At 36.9% G+C, this 17,803-nt stretch overlaps 1 protein-coding gene across 3 annotated transcripts; it reads right to left on the minus strand.

Moving 5' to 3' along the window:
- Positions 1–1,124: 1,124 nt before the first annotated feature.
- LOC104114930 (uncharacterized) lies at positions 1,125–5,425 on the minus strand. Of its 3 annotated transcripts, none has more exons than XM_009625485.4 (3): positions 5,285–5,425; positions 3,183–4,043; positions 1,125–1,819 (listed from the first exon to the last, which is right to left on the minus strand). In XM_009625485.4, exons 2-3 carry the CDS (start codon positions 3,923–3,925, stop codon positions 1,336–1,338), a joined length of 1,227 nt encoding a protein of 408 aa, XP_009623780.1. In that variant the 5' UTR covers positions 3,926–4,043; positions 5,285–5,425; the 3' UTR covers positions 1,125–1,335. The 3 variants fall into 3 exon arrangements, with proteins under 3 accessions (XP_009623780.1, XP_009623782.1, XP_009623781.1); XM_009625487.4 differs by lacking the exon at positions 5,285–5,425 and adding an exon at positions 4,783–5,199; XM_009625486.4 differs by lacking the exon at positions 5,285–5,425 and adding an exon at positions 4,748–5,199.
- Between the last annotated feature and the right edge of the window lie 12,378 nt (positions 5,426–17,803).

The following is a 17,803-nucleotide window of genomic DNA, read 5'->3' on the forward strand; positions in this document are numbered from 1 at the left end:
TTTTATCATTTAATTAATATTAATAAGCATATATTTTTATCTTATTTACCACTTGAATCATAATAAGTTGATTTACTTAAACGAAAACACAGAATACAAATAAACATTTTCATAAATATAGACATTCTAGATGGTTATTGAAGGAGTAGTTGAGCTGTACTTTAATTTTGGTGACCATTTCCTTTTCAACGTAATCGTTAATATTAGACAATATTTTTCTTTTTAATTAATTAATTAATTAAATGCTTGATAATGAACGTTGCAAATTCTTAACGGCCCCCCCCTAGATATGCCCCTTTTTTAACTTTCACCTTTTTTATTCTCACGAGTCACGTGCAACACAGATTTAACGTTTTTTTTCTTTTTCTTTTTTCCCCTTGTTTACAATTTACAAGAATTAAAAAGGATAAAGGGACAACTAGGATATTCAAGTTTAAAGGGCATGTTTTTTCCAACACAACAGATAAGTTCGTGGCTGAGAGGAAATTTGATGTTTAAAGAGCTGATTCAGCACACACACGATTGCATCTAGACAAAATAAGGACCTTTATCCACACAATTTCCTCTTTTCATTTTTCCCCTTAATAAGGCCCCCAAAAAAATGCTTAGTGACAAAAGGAATGAAGTTACCAATTTTAACACATAATACATTGAATAAAACAGCTTATGGGACTTGGAAATGAACATACATAAGATGGCGTCTCAAAACTTTTTAATCACTATATAAAGCTAGTCCGAATATAAAGGACAGCCCAATGCAATAAGCTCCCAAATATAAAGGGCAACTCAGTGCAATAAGCTTCCGCTATACACGGGTCTGTAAACGAGCCGGATCACATTGGGTCTTATCATCTTATGTACGCAGCCTCACCTTGCATTTCTGCGACAGGCTGTTTCTGCAGCTTGAACTCATAACCTCCTTATCACATGACATCAACTTTTACAATTGCACCAAAGCTCTAGCCCAAATATAGTTACAGCAACTGCGGAACCTCTAATCTCCTGATCACATCGCAACAACTTTTACAATTGCACTAAGCTCCCCTTCAAAGCTAGCCCAAATATATTTACAGAAACTGCAGAATCCTATCCACTATAGAATAATAAAACACGCAGAACATATATACAAGAAATTAGCCCAACTATATTTACAAAATTCCATTGGGGGATTGAGGTGTAGTTTTTTATATTTACATAATGTACAATGCTACCTACTAGAAGAATATATCTCCGACGTAATCTGATATGAAAAGACATGGAATATACATACATGAATTTAGCGAATTTCCGTGGAACAGAGTGAATGTTGTGATGAATGTTTAAACAAGAGATGGTTTAGAGAACAGGAAATAGCCATCCCATGGTCCAACCAAGTAGCAAACCTGCACCAGCAAGACTCAAACCCAAGGCAAAAGCTACAGCAGACTTGTTTATCTTGCATTTATCCTTTGCTGGCTTCCTCTTAATAGGCTTACATCTACATTTTTTCAATTTCCTGCCTTTGATTGGGACCAACGGTAAGAAAGGCGAAAAGTTGGTGGAATTTCGCTCGTCTTTGTTCCGGAGCTGGAGACACAGAGCTTCAAGCTGCAAAATGTGAAGCCACTGCCTGTAAGCAAAGAGGTGAGAAGCCTGTCTGAAGAATAGCTTGATCACGTGTTCCTTCTCGTTGTAGGCTTGCTGTGCCAATTGTTCAGCCTCTCTTGCACGGGTTTGAGAATGGCATAGTGCTTCTAACAGCTGAGCTTTGCTGAGATCGCTTGATCCTGGTTGAGTTTCGTCCAAGGGTACTTTGGCAGTACTTAAATTGTCATCACCACTGGGATTAAAATGATACACGTTAGTGTTGTTAATAATTGGAAAATGAGAATGAGAAGGAAGCGAGGTGAACAACAATTTTCTTAGCATTTACAAACATCATTGTCGGTCCAGGCATACATATGAACATGATGTTTCAAACATTCAAAATGTAGGATTGGTGTTATAACTTTAACTAGAACACTTGAGTTTTGTGAAATAATATGTCAAGGAGAGACTTCATAGATATGATAGAATGCTGGGCAATTGTTTATGGAGTTCCACGATATTGCAGAAAACTCAGAACTACGAAGAACTTCAAAAACCGAAGGACATCCTTTATTCATTAACTCGAAACGAAGAGATTCTGCAATACTAGATTACTAGGTTCTTGAAAGAAAATATAAGTAAGAGAGATTTGTTATAAACTCTCCAGGATTCATCGTTACACAACACCTGCCAAGCCCAAACCAGCATATCAAAGTGGGTGGAAAGTGCAGAAAAGAATGGAAAGGATACCAAACTCTTATTTTTTTCCTTTTCCTTGTTCCATTTGTACAAACAAGAGGAAAGAAAAGAGAATCAGTAACTTCTTATTAGGTCTTCGATAAGATAAAATTTGGTAAGAGCAGAATGACACTAACAAGCACAATAATTTACAAGTAAAAGGCGATGAATAAAGTCGTTGATATCTTCGAGAAAAATATGCAAAGATAAACCTAAGTTAACATAACTGAGATAAGATTCCAAAGAGGAAAAGAGTTGGGGATTCGACTTCATCTGCACTCATGTAGATGAAATTTCAACAAGTTGAGTTCTGAAATCTAATTTAGTATGCTATCCATATTTTGAGTCTAATTTACTCCACGGACATCCTTTAACTTTGAATATCCATATTTCAGGTTTATTCTCAGTTAAAACACAAAAGGAGGAAAATATTTCTCCTCCATACAACAGAATAAACTTGCTTTCTTCCACTCCTTTTTTCGCGTGCCACATCTTGTTACAAATTTGATGCACTAAATTAGTTTTCTCTACCGTAGACCTCCTCCATCCTAGTCCATTTGATCCATTTTTACTTTGATCCATCCTAAAAGTATGATCTCTTTACTTAAATAATAAAGATCACCAATTCTAATTAATATCTAATCATACTGTTCCATATTATTTTGAATTTGATGTCACCTTAACACTCTCACAACCATTACAACTCACACATAAAAACTCCTAACTTACATTTTTTCTTCAACCTCTGTGGAAGTCTTCCCAAGTCATACAAAATGGGACAAAGTATACATATGTTAAAAAGAACACTGTGGTGAAGAAAGATAGTAGCTAGCTCTTCAACCAGAAAAGGTAGTAGCTAGCGATAGTTGGATAAATACCTTACTGGCTGTCTTGAACCATGTGTCGAGCACCCTTTGCCAACACACAATCTCTTGTATTGGCTTTGTGAAGGATGTTGTCCCGAATAACAGTCACGAGTATCCAGAAATTCCTTCTCTCCGACACTAACCTGGCCGGAACATTGAGAACAAGTATATGACTTACCTTCCAAAAACTGAGGCCATGAAAGATTAGAATTTCCAATACAGCCAGATGACTTGAGAGAACCTGAGGCAGCTAACTCCTTATCAGCTGTGCGCCACCACGGTTCAGCCTTCTCAACTCCAATCCATTCAAAGTCCAGTTTAGAAAAATCCTTCTTGGTGTCTCCAGGATCAAGGTGGCTGTAATAATCAAAGTCCAGAAATCCTCCAGTATCCATCTTTACTGGTGTTTTCTGTGAACCATCACCTCCTACATTTGGGAGCATCTCTAATGGTCTATCTTTGTAACTATATGAAGAAGGATAATAGCCTTTGAGCTGTTGGTCTAGCTTTGCATCATCATCACAATATGTTTGAGAATAGAACTCCTCGATCAATTGGTTTTCTCCGTATAATTTCAGAATATTAACACTCTCTGAGCTCAACACTTTAAGCTCCGACTCTACCACGCTTGTGAATTCATGTGAATTATATTTCCCACACTCATGAAGTTCAGAATCCATGCAGCTTGAAACATCATGTGACACTCTTTTTGCATTTCTAGAATTGTGGCCGGACCCTAATTCTGCAGAAGACATCAGGAATAGAGAGAATATTGCGGCTATCTTTTAATCTCTAGAGAATGAACAGTTGGCAGTTCACCCTCATATGGCCCAAAAATAGCAGCTTTAACCTTATCATCCCTTCTTTGCAATCCTGAATAAGCAACAGAAGAATATAATTACGAAAGCAATGAAACGGATAGATGTCAAACCCGATCATTGAGAAGAAATAAATTATACTATAGATTAATAGGTTATAAAACAAAAATCTGAATTGAGAACCAGAAGAAGCTTCACTTATCAATTGAAACTTTTTGGCTTTTTACAACTGCTGAAACTACTCTTTCTAAGCAGAGATATTCAAATGATTTATGTTTCACTCTACATACAGCTTTCCAGCAAACTGTACAAGAAATTGGATGTTTACTTCCCAAAACACAATCGCTAGAAAAGAATCTCATGTGTAAAGCACTAATGCTTCATTTGTTTAATCGTACTACCAAGGTAAGTTTAGTTAGACAAAAATTCAATTCACCATACTACCAGATGAGGGGAAAGAATTCTCTGTATTACTAATCCTTCTACAAATTGAAGCACATCTAAAAAGCATTCAGAAATCACTTTGTGATAGTGAAACATTCCTTTGGTCAAGCCTCTATGAGGACCATGATATCAAAACTGACAGAAAAAATTCAGAGAGGAAAATATTATACCCAGATATCGAATTTAGCCAGCTAAAGTATTCAAATAAGATAACAACAGAGCAGTGGCAAAGCCAGGAATTTACAGAAGTAAACACACGAATAAGTTAAAGGGGATTCAACATATAGTATATATACATAAAAATAAAATTTTAACCTAGCTACGCAGTGTAACTTTCCGAAAACTGATACCCCTTAGCCTAAGGTGGCTCCGCCACTGTAGTCAAGGTAAACGACAAGCCATATGAACTCCATACTGCTTAATTACCCAGTCAACGCATAACAAACTTTGATCTGCTCCATTTCTTTACCCCTTGAAAGTTTCTAATAAACATGTCAGATCAAGTCTTAAAGAATACACCTATAATCAACTAACTTCATATAATCGTCACAAAATCATATCATCTCTTTACACCTCAAAATTATACATGATCGCTAATCCAAAAAAACACAAAGAAATATTCAATTTTTCTGTTCCTATATGTTAAAGCGAAAATTCCCAAACAGCCTTTATCTAGTTATACATAAATAACCGACAGTTTTGTACGGATCAAAGAAAAGTGAATACAAATAGTTTTATTATATTCATGATTAATCTATGAACAATTAAGATTAGACCTTCTAATAAATCAGAAAGGAAAAACAGTGGAACAGAGCATGAAACACAGTTGAAGAAATAGTGAAGAGAAAGTACCTGCTTGGAGATGCTTCGAAGGAAAGAAAAACAGTCATTTGTTGAAAAATCAAATTACGGTGCTTTTCCTTCATAATGTTCTCAATATTTAATCACATATTATTTAATGACATATTTTTTTTAAACTTTTTGTGCCTATATAAATACTTTGTAATAGATAAAAATATATACACAATTGAAAAAGAAAATTTTCTTTATTTCTTATTCATATTTTACTAAATTACTTTTATTTCATAACAACATTTCTTGTTCATATTTTACTAAATTACTTTTATTTTATAACACGTTATGAACCATTAATATTTGAGTTTGGTTCTTCTTCCGCCCATGTTCATGTTCTGATTAATAAAATAAGAAAAGAATAACTACTATAACTAGTAAGTACAAAAGCAGGTAAAGTGTGAGGTTGGACTTGAAAGAGAGTATGCTGTGCTCCAAGTTTACTCCTCCATTACTTTTGTTGTTGTTTTTTTAAGTCTTTTGAGTTGACAATTTAATTTCCTAATAACTTTCATTCTTGACCTTGTCTAAATTATTAAAGTTTAGAAAAACTAATAGGTAATTGAATCTTTCTGAGTATGATCTTGTGTCAGTTACATGTATTCTTGGGGTTATGGCTTATGTTACGCTAGTAATAGTTCCTCTATTGCATCCAATATTTTGATTAAAAAGGAAAGGAAATCGGTAATTATAATTTTAATAAATATTTGTCCCACCACTCAATGACCACTATAATTGTGTGCACTTTTACTAGTAAGTGGCCTGGCATGATAACTTTGAGCTTACTAGATAATAGAAAAAGTGACTATTCTAAGGATATATTTTTGTGCTTAATTATTTTTTGTTAGTGACATTGATAATAGTAACAAAGTTTGAGTTATTAGTACCGATGAAATTGTTCTCACACTTTTGAAGTACTCAGGAATTGTATAACTTAAATATTTTTGTCATTTTTAACAAAATATACTGTGGTCTAAATTTTTTCAGTCTATAAGAAATAGTTTATCTCGTTTCTATCTTAAAGAGGTCAAAACTACATGCAATGAGTTTTATAGTCATAATTGATGAAGTGCTAATGTTTATAAAATTGTTATAATATAATGGTTTTATGCATGACCATTATAAGTGGCCCTGTGGGTAACAGATTTAGAGGACCGAGGATGAGTCTCAGTTGCACTATGGCCTATTGTGCCAAAGGTTAAGGATAAGACGATGAGTTCAAGTCGCGGGTAAGACATCGAGAGCAAGTCATGATGCTCCATGATGATAAGAGTTGGGTTTGAGTTTCAATTCATTATGGCCTAACATGCCTTTATATTGGTAAGACATTGGGTTTGAGTTTTACTGTACCATATTGATGATATAATGATGACTAAAGAAAAATAATGTATTTGTCATGAAAAAGTATGAAGGTTGTCCCACTTGATTTGTTTCATTTTTGAAGTGAATGTGATAGCAGTGCATAATAAGCCTAAATGAAGACAAGTGCTTGACGAATGAACATTGGTGTAACAAATGAAAAAATAATAATAGTCATCATTATGATAATTATAAAATGAGAGAACAATAATGGTTCTCAAAATATATCCTTCAAAAGGTGAAAACAATGTTTACCATTTAATTGGTATGAAAAAAATAATAAAGTACGTCGCTATGATTATACTTCATTCTTTGAAGAAAATGTGACTTGTGATAAATATTGAGAATGCAAACTCATTCCTGAAGGTGAATGTGGCAATATGTGATAAAAGTAATGAATAAAGATATGCAATTGCATGATTGGATGAATGTCACACAACTCACCTCTAAGGGAGGTTTGAGTGAAATAAAGAGAATAAATATTATTGTGTGGTTACATGAGTATGTCATTGGTCGCGTACATGTGATACACTAAAAATATATTGTTGTGCCTTATAAAAGTTTATTAAAGGCAAAATTAATGCAAGAAATGATTTTGCTTATGATGATTTTGACCATAACAATTATTATGATATGGTTTTCTCCGTAAATGAGACATTCATCATATGGATAGTGTGACAAAAGATCTTGTAGTACAAAATCAATTAAAAGCTCCGAAATAGCTAATTTGTTACTACCCGGATGGGTGAAATTGTTCATGACATTGATATTGTAATAAGTCTCAAAAGAAACTTTTTGAGTTTCAAATATATAAGTTAAAGTGGTTGACATATTGAGATTATAAATGAAAGAAATATTGAATATCTTCATATTTTTATAATCATAACGGGTAAATATGAAAGGTTACCCGATTTTCTTTCTATTTGTACTACACAAGTATAAGCATGATGATGCAATTACAAGCCACAAGTAAACTAGAGGTTTACTGAAATAAATATTAGTTGGCATGACCAGTTGACCAACTCGGTTCAATTATGATCCGAAAAAATAATTGAGAATTACATTGGCATATATTGAAGAAATATAAGATTCTTCAAGAATTCTCTTCTGCTGCTTATTCTCATGATATACCAGTTAAGGTTGAGATTGAATCCCTTGAATTATGGAACGAATAAAAGGTGATAAATATATGGGCCAGTCACCTTCCATGTGAACCGTTTACTATTATATGATTTTAATAGATGCATCTATTCTATGGTCACATATGCATTTGTTATCAGCTTGCAGTTTGGCTTTTGCAAGATTGATTGCTCAAATTATTAAAGCACAATTTCAGAATATAAATTATGATGATTTATCTTGATAATATTGGTTTAAATCCAAGTTGGTTTAGCAGAAATTGTATGCCTCCAATTATATCTAAACTATTGGTTATAAGAACAAAACTGCCAAAATAAAATTTGGTATGTGATGTATTATTTAATATACAATAACACTTGTACGCATCTAGCCAAGTTATGATAAGTTCTCCTTATCACAATTGGTTCAGGGTCAGGAACCAAATAATTTTCATATAGAAATATGAATGTGTTATATGATTTAATTATTCCACCACAATGCACAAAGATGGATTCCCAAATAACGCTAGGGATATATGTTGGCGATCCCAACAATAAGGGGAGAAAATGAGCAGTTGAAAAAGTAATGCATGTAATGAATTATTATGAGTACATCTAGATCCTCGTACAAGAAAATGTGAACTTGAAGTTCAAGTGATAATTCATTTGCAAAATATTGCCAAGCATATTTGCTGACCCAAGGCTAACTGCTAATACTCCAAATAAAATAAAGTTCATAATGAATAGAGTCTATGGAATGCATGAAACATAATAGACTAATCGGTTCCAAATATAAAACTCCTTGAAGAAGGAGAGGAGCAAATATTCAAGATGGTCATAATAAGGAGGCAAGTGCTCTAGAAGAGCACCACGACATAACACTTCATAAGACCTCATGGGAGAGGCTCAGGTACCTGAAAATAATAAGATAAAGAGATCTCAATAAGTTATGTCTTTATTGGGTAATAGTAGAACCGATATAAAATGATCGTCGACGATGTTGTTAATATAATATAACGCTCAATATTATTAATATTAACGAGGATCTTGAGCTCAAATCTGTCATGAAATTTGGACAGATAAATGATTGGCCAAATAAAAAATAAGCAATAAAAATTGATTTCACCTAAAAGAATGTGAAGTTGGACGGATAGTCCCAACACCTGAAATTATAAAGCCAGTGGAGGTATAAATGTGTAAAGACGACTTGTGTCACAAGAAGATTTGTAAATATCCTGGCATTGATTATAGAGACATGTTCTCCTGTGGTGGATGTAGTCATTTCAGATTTTAATCTGGCAATACATAAAAAACTTGATATGCATATAATGGAAATCATTGAAGGATTTAAATTGTTCTGAAGCATATTAAGATTTCCAAGAAATTTATTAAATAAAGCTTCAAAAACCCTTATACGGATTGAAACAATCAGGGCGCATGTGGTATAATCACCTGAGCGAGTACCTGTTGAAAGAAAGATATACGGATGATTTAATTTGTCCTTGTGTCTTTATAAAAAATGTGGATCTGAATTTGTTATAATCGTCGTGTATGTTGATGATTTAAATATCATTGGAACTCTTGGGGAGCTTCCTAAAGCAGTAGATTGTTTAAGAAAGAATTTGAAATGAAAGATCTTGGAAAGACAAAAATTTGTCTTGGTATAAAAATTGAGTATATGAAAGATGGAATTTTTATCCATCAATCAGCATACACTGAAAAGATTTTAAAGCGATTCTATATGGATAAAGCACATCCATTGAGTACCCCGGTGGTTGTGAGATCACTCGATATAAATAAAGATTCATTCTGACCTCGTGAAAATAATGAAGAGCTTCTTGGTCCTAAAGTACCATATCTTAGTGCAATTGGTGCACTAATGTATCTTTCTAACACTACAAGGCATGACATAACTTTTGTAGTTAATGTCTTAGCAAGATATAGCTCTGCCCCTACAAGGAGACATTGGAATGGAGTCAAACACATATTGCGGTATCTAAAAGAGACTACCGATATGAGCTTATTTTATGGCTATATGTTTACATGGGGAGGCACTGCCATATCTTGGCGATTGACTAAGAAATCAATCATGTCTACTTCATCTAATCATGCTGAGATAATTTCTATTCATGAAGTAAGTCGAGAATGTGTATGGTTGAGGTCTATAATACATCTTATTAGAGACAAATATGGTTTGAAGTATGATAAACTACCCACAATTTTGTATGAAGACAATACAACATACATAGCCCAATTGAATGGAGGATTCATAGAAGGAGATAGGGCAAAGAACATTTCACCAAAGTTATTTTTCATACATGATCTTCAAAATAATGGCGATATCAATGTGCAACAGATTCGTTCAAATGATGTAACGACCCGACTTGTCGTTTTAAGAATTTACACCCCGTTTAGTGACTTAAGGTTTCGAGCAGCTTCGCAATTGGTATTATGACCCGAGGGTGTGGTCGAATTTGATTTACTAAAGATTCGGAATTAAATTAAAAGAACAATCCTTAATATGGAAAGAGTTGACCGAAGAGTTGACTTCTGAGAAAATGACTCCGGAGTGGAATTTTGATGATGTCAATAGCTCCATATGGTGATTTTGTACTTAGGAGCGTGTTCGGAAAATTATTTGGAGGTCCGTAGTGGAATTAAGCTTGAAATGCCGAAAGTTGAATTTTTGGAAAGTTTGACCGTGGGGGGAGGGGGAGGGGGGGTGACTTTTTAATATCAAGGTCGGAATCCGATTCTGGAAATTTGAATAGGTCTGTTATGTCATTTATGACTTGTGTGCAAAATTTGAAGTCATTCCGGATTGATATGATGTGTTTCGGCACAAGTTATAGAATTTTGAAAGTTCAAAGTTCATAAATTTTGATTTGGGGTGCGAATCGTCATTTCGATGTTGTTTAATGTGATTTGAGGCTTTGAGCAGGTTCGTAATATGTTATGGGACATGTTGGTGTGATTGGACGGGGTCCCGAGGGGCTCGAGTGTGTTTCGGACCAAATTGGAGCTGTTTGGACCGCTGTTGCTGAAGTTTGGTTTCCTTCTTCACGAACGCGAAGGGAGTCCCGCGTTCGCGAAGAGGAATTTGAGGGACTGATGGTTTGGCCTTCTAGAACGCGAAGCTGTTGACGCGAATGAGAAGAAGGAGTAGGGCAAGCCTTCACGAACGCGGCCCAGGCAACGCGAACGCGAAGAAGAAAGGAAGATTGGGGTTTGGGGTCGTTTGGCCTTCGCGAACGCGAACGCGAAGGAGTTGGTCAGCTGGTCATCGTGAATGTGACGAGGAGTTTGCGAACGCGACTCGTGTCTCATGAATGCGTAAGGCAGAGGTCGGAAGGCATCGCGAACGCGATGAGGATATCGCGAACGCGGAGAAGGAATCTAGGCATGTGATGACCCAAAATGTCATCTTTAAATTTAATAATTAATTATGTGTTGTAAGAGCTCGTAAAGCACTATTTATCATTCTTCGACTTGCGTGCGCATTCCGTAAAATTTTTCGAAAAGTTTTTATGTGAAAAACAAAATGTGAATTTGAGCTTTAAAACTCAATTGAGTTGACTTTGGTCAAAGTTTTGAGCAAACGGACTTGGATCAGTATTTTGACAGTTCTGGTAGGTCCGTATCGTGATTTGGGACTTGGGCATATGCCCAGAATCAAATTCCGAGGTCCCTAGCCCGAGATATAGAATTTTGATGAAAAATAAAAAATTTAAGTTCAAATAGTGACCGGATGTCGAATTATGTGCAAACGGCCCCGGAATAGAATTTTGATGATTCCAACAGCTCCGTATGGTGATTTTGGACTTAGGAGCGTGATTGAAATTTTAATTGGAAGTCCGTAGTGAAACTAGGCTTGAAATGGCTAAAATAGAAATTTAAGTTTGGAAGTTTGACCGGGGAGTTGACTTTTTGATATCAGAGTCGGAATCCATTTCTGAAAATTTTCATAGCCTCGTTATGTCATTTATGACTTGCCTATAAAATTTGAGGTCAATCGGACTTGATTTGATAGGATCCGGTGTTGTTAGTAGAAATTAAAAGTTTCAAAGTTCATTAGGCTTGAATCTATGAGTGATTCGTGTTTTTAGTATTGTTGGATAGGGGTGTTCAAAACCGAATCGAAACCGAAAATCGAACCGAAATCGAAGCTTAATGGCTTATTGGTATCGGTTTAACGATTTAATGGACGGGGAACGGATTAATTTTTTTTTATTAACGGCTTATCGATTTGGGGGCGGATTATTCAATTTTCTTAACGGATAATCCGTTAACCCGTTAAGAATATATATATATATATATATATATATATATATATATATATATATATATAGACACTTAGTTACTCTATCTATTACTAATTTACTATTAGACATTTAGTTATAATTTACTATTCCAGTTAGTTACTATTAGATAATTTTGATGTCATGTGTTATACTCAGTATTTTCTTCTATTTCTTCTGATAGTTATAAGTTGTTAATAGGCTCATCCCCAGAGATGATTCTACTGGGAAATACGCTGGAATGTAGCTCTATATTTCTTCTATTTATCTCTCTTCTTAGGTGCTATATTCTATAGACTGGAATATAGTCTGCTGAGCATAGGAATTTTATTTTAAGTCACAGCGGTCAACAAATAATTCGATAAACCACCCGATAAGAGCTAAACCGATACCAATCTGCCCGATATCTTATTGGGTGGCTAGCGGATTATACATTTAAAAGCCGATAACCGATAAGCCAAACCGTTAAAAGTAAATAACCGCCCAATCTGCCCGATAAGCAGCCCTATTGTTGGATGTGATTTGAAGACTCGACTAAGTCTGTATGGTGTTTTAGGACTTGTTGGTATATTTGGTTGAGGTCCCGAGGGGCATGGGCCTGTTTTGGATGGTATTCGGAGTATTTTCCTTCATTTTGGCACTGTTGGTAGTTGCTGATTTCTGGTATTTTAAACCTTCTTCGCGATCGCGAAGATTGGGATGCGATCGCATAGGCTTAGTTGAGGCAGTGTTAATTTTGTTCTTCGCGATCGCGTGAGGTCAACCACGATCGCATAGGTTTGGCAAGATATGCATCGCGATCGCGTGGCATTGTTTGCGATCGCGTAGCTTTAAGACATTGTGACTCACGAACGCGTGAAGAGGACTGCGATCGCGTAGAGCTGGGAATTCTGTGCTCTGCGACCGCGTGAGGATATACGCGATCGCGTAGAGTTAATTTGGGCAGTGGTAATTTTTGCTTCGCGATCGCGTGTGGATGTTCGCGATCGCGATGAGTAAAAGCCTGGGCAGAATGGAGCTCGGATTGAGGCAATTTTTGAGAGATTTTCAGAGAAAACATTGGGGTAAGTGTTCTTAACTCAATCTTTGTTAGATTACCCGAACCTATCACTGTTTTTAACATTTAATTGATGATTTAAGTTGGAAAAATTTAAAAACCCTCTTGGATAAATTTGAGGATTTGAGGGTCGAACTGTTATTGGAATTTAGTCATTTTGGTATGGTTAGACTCGTGGTTGAATGGGCATTCATATTTCATAACTTTCACCGGATTTCGTGACGTGGGCCCCACAAGCCCTTTTTGAGTTAATTTCGGATTTTTATTGAAAAATATAGTATTTTCTTACAGAATTAATTCTATAAGTTTTGTTGACTGTATCGCATTAATTATGACTAGATACGAGTCGACCGAAATCGGAAAATCGAGGAAAAAGCATACTACTTGGTTAAATTGGAGCAAGTCTAAGTAAGTGACTTGTCTAACCTTGTGTGGGGCAAATTTTCCCTAGGATTGGTATTAATTGTAATGTGATGAAAGTCGTGTACATGAGGTGACGAGTGTGTACACGGACTAAATTGTGAAGATCACTGTTACATATTAATTAATTTATTAAATCTTGTTATATTTTTCATCATTGATTTGATTTGTATACTTTAAATTTGCTTGACCTTTTCTTGCTAATTATTTTTCCTGTTTAGTTGAAACTCGATTCCTTTTATTCTGTGCATTATTTGAAATTGATTTTATTAAATTTAAATATTATTAATATGAAATATTTGACATTTTATATTTGGTATTGAAGCAACGTATTAAAGATTTTAAAATATTATTTTGCTGAATTATTTATTCCTGAATATTTGTGTAAGATTTTTGTACTCATTGTGATGGAGCCGTGAGCTCTTTATTGTGGAAACATATTATTGATGACTTATTTTGGCATGAGCCGTGAGTTCTTTATTTTGGAAAACATTGTTGTTGAATTATGTTGGCACGTTAAATTATTTGAGCACTTGAGGTGCAAATTGTGATATATTGTGATATTGATACGCATGCGGTGGTATGAGGTTTGGGTATTGAAACTCATACAGTGAGATAAGGGTGACTTGATACGCGTGGCTAGTAGGGGGAACTACTTGAAGTCATGCGGTGTAATAAGGATGGCTAAAACGCGGGATGCTATTTTGGGAAAATTATTTTCTTTAAAATAAGTTATGAAGGCTCCCGCGGTGAGATAAGGAAATGAGATATTGTGAATTTAATTATGATTTGGGACTACGAGGCGGTACCTCGGTAGTGCCCTTGTTGATATTGATTTATGGCCGTAGTTGCCTTTGATTTTTATTGTGATTTTCTTAAAGTTGATAAGAAATTTTATTTTGTTTCCATGAGGTATTTATTTGCCATTATTTGGTGTAATTAAATGTGACATACTAATTGATTCATTTCCATTATCATTTTATCTTATTAAACTGTTTAAACATTTTCCCCTGTCATTATCTATTCTCGAGTAGGGCCTGACCTGACCTCGTCACTACTCTACCGAGGTTAGGCTTGGCACTTACTGGGTACCGCTGTGGTATACTCATACTACGCTTCTGCACATCTTTTTGTGCAGATCGAGGTATATCTTACAAGTCTAGACGTCAGTGAGTTACATGCGCACGGAGAGTTCGAGGTATATCTGCAAGCGTCCGCAGACTCCGAAGTCCCCTTCTATCATTTTTATGTTGTTTTCTTACTTTTCTTTAGACCTTGATACATAGAGATATTGAGAATAAATTTTTAGAAGCTTGTGACTTATTTCTACCGGGTTTTGGGAGTTGTAATTATTTGAATTGTGGTTTATTTATTTTAGATATTTTATTCCGTATTAATAGGCTTACCTAGTCTTAGAGACTAGGTGCCATCACTACCTACTACGGAGGGAATCTGGGGTCGTGACAAATTGGTATCAGAGCACTAGGTTCATAGGTATTATGAGTCACAAGCAGGTTTAGTAGAGTCTTGCGGATCGGTATGGAGACGTATGTACTTATATTTGAGAGGCTATGGAACTGTTAGGAAATATTCACTTCTTTGATTCCTTATCGTGCGCCTTTGTTGATTTCAAAGTTCTAAATAATTGTCTTTTTATTCTCTCATAGATGGTGAGGACACGTGCAACTGGATCTGATGATCAGACACTCGCGCCTCCTGTTGGAGCCGCAAGAGGCCGGGGACGGGGCAGAGGCCGAGTTAGAGGCCGAGGAAGACCACGTGGTGTAGCCAGAGCACCTGCACGAGCTGCTGCACCAGAGCCACCAGTAGCTCTAGTTGGAGAGCAGGCACCTGAGATGCCTGTTATTACTCCTGCACTTCAGGAGACTCTAGCCCAGTTTTTGAGCATGTTTGGCACTTTAGCTCAGGCAAGATTAATTCCACTTGCTCCTGACACATCTCAGGCTGGGGGAGGAGCGCAGACTCCCGCTGCCCGTACTCCAGAGCCACGGGCCCAAGTTGACCATTCCCCAGAGGTTATACCTGTGCAGCCAATTGTCCCAGTTCGGCCTGAGATTAGGACAGCAGTTTCAGAGGGGGAGCAACTCAGGCTCGATAGGTATAAGAAGTACCACCCTCCCACTTTCAGTGGTTTAGCTTCAGAGGATGCTCACGGCTTTCTGGAGGAATGTCACCGTATCCTTCGTACTATGGGTATTGTGGATTCCAGTGGGGTTTCTTTCACGGCATTCCAGTTTAGAGGAGTAGCCTACTAGTGGTGGCGGGCATATGAGTTGGATAGTCCGGCTGAGGAAGCTTCACTTACTTGGACTCAATTTTCAGATATGTTCTTAAGGGAGTATGTTCCTCAGAGTCTTAGAGATGCATGGCGTGTAGAGTTTGAGCAGTTGAGCCAAGGTTCTATGACTGTGTCAGAATATCCGGTCCGATTCAGTGATTTGGCTAGGCATGCACCAACCTTAGTTGCTACTGTTTGAGAGCGGGTTCGCAGATTTATTGAGGGTCTTCACCCTAGTATCAGATACAGTATAGCCCGAGAGCTAGAGATGGACATCACATACCAACAGGTGGTGTCAATTTCTAGGAGATTGGAAGGTATGCGGACTCGGGAGAGGGAAGAGAGGGAAGCTAAGAGACCCCGATGATTCTTGCACATATAATAATTCTCGTGCCCCAGTTGCAGCCCGCCATGGTAGTGCTTATGTGAGCCGTCCTATTCATTTAGTACTTCCAGCTTCCAGTGGTATTCTGACTAATCCCAGACCTCAGGTTCCATATTATGCACCACCAGTGTCTTATATACCTCCTATACGGGGTGCTTTCAGCTGGCAGTCTAGTCGATCAGGCCCGAGCCAGTCCCAGCAGCCACGTCCTCTGAGGGCTTGTTTTGAGTATGGTGACACTCGTCATATTATGAGAGATTGCCCCATATTTAGGAGGGGTGCACCTCCACAGATTTCTCAGGCCCCACCTATTCCACAGGGTCCTCAAGCTTCTCAGGTCATGATTACTGCACTAGTTGCCACTCCACCTGCACAGCCAGCTAGATGTGGAGGTCGGGCAGGTAGAGGTCACCCTAGAGGGGGAGGCCAAGCCAGATATTATGTCCTTCCTGCTAGGACAGATATCGTTGCATCCGATTCTGTTATCACAGGTATTATTCCGGTCTGTCATAGAGATGCATCAGTCTTATTTGATCCAGGCTCCACTTATTCTTATGTGTCATCTTATTTTACCCCGTATTTGGGCGTATCACATGATTCCTTGAGTTTTTATATTTATGTATCTACACCCGTGGGTGAATCTATTATTATGGACCATGTGTATCAGTCGTGTTTAATTGTTATCAGTGGTTTTGAGACCAGAGCTAATTTATTATTGCTCAGTATGGTGGATTTCGATATTATTTTAGGTATGGACTGGTTGTCGCCCTATCACGCTATTCTTGATTGTTATGCCAAGACAGTGACGTTGGCTATGCTAGGTCTACTACGGTTAGAGTGGAGAGGTACCCCGGATCATGTTCCTAGCAGGGTTGTTTCATTTCTTAAAGTTCAACGAATGGTTGAGAAGGAGTGTGATGCATATCTGGCCTATGTAAGAGATGTTAGTATTGATACTCCTACCGTAGAGTCAGTTCCTATAGTAAGGGATTTTTCCGATGTATTTCCAGCGGATCTTCCGGGTATGCCACCCGACAGGGATATTGATTTTGGCATTAATTTATTACCGGGCACTCAGCCCATTTCTATTCCACCATACCGTATGGCCCAACAGAGTTGAAAGAATTAAAAGAACAGTTACAGGAATTGCTTGATAACGGTTTCATTTGTCCTAGTGTATCACCTTGGGGTGCTCCTGTCTTATTTGTGAAGAAGAAGGATGGTTCTATGCAGATGTGTATTGATTACCGCCAGCTGAACAAGGTTACCGTGAAGAACATGTATCCATTGCCACGTATTGATGACCTATTTGATCAGCTCCAGGGTGCTAGAGTATTCTCTAAGATCGACTTACATTCAGGCTATCATTAATTGAAGATTCGGGAGCCAGATATCCCAAAGACTGCTTTCAGGACTCGGTACGGTCATTACGAGTTCCTTGTGATATCTTTTGGGCTGACTAACGCCCCAACAACATTTATGCACTTAATGAATAGCGTATTTTAGCCCTATCTTGATTCTTTCGTCATTGTGTTTATTGACGTCATTCTGGTGTATTCTCGGAGTCGGGAAGATCATGAAAA

The sequence above is a fragment of the Nicotiana tomentosiformis genome, chromosome 3 (genome assembly GCF_000390325.3).
Source record: "Nicotiana tomentosiformis chromosome 3, ASM39032v3, whole genome shotgun sequence".
Taxonomy (NCBI): Eukaryota; Viridiplantae; Streptophyta; class Magnoliopsida; order Solanales; family Solanaceae; genus Nicotiana; species Nicotiana tomentosiformis.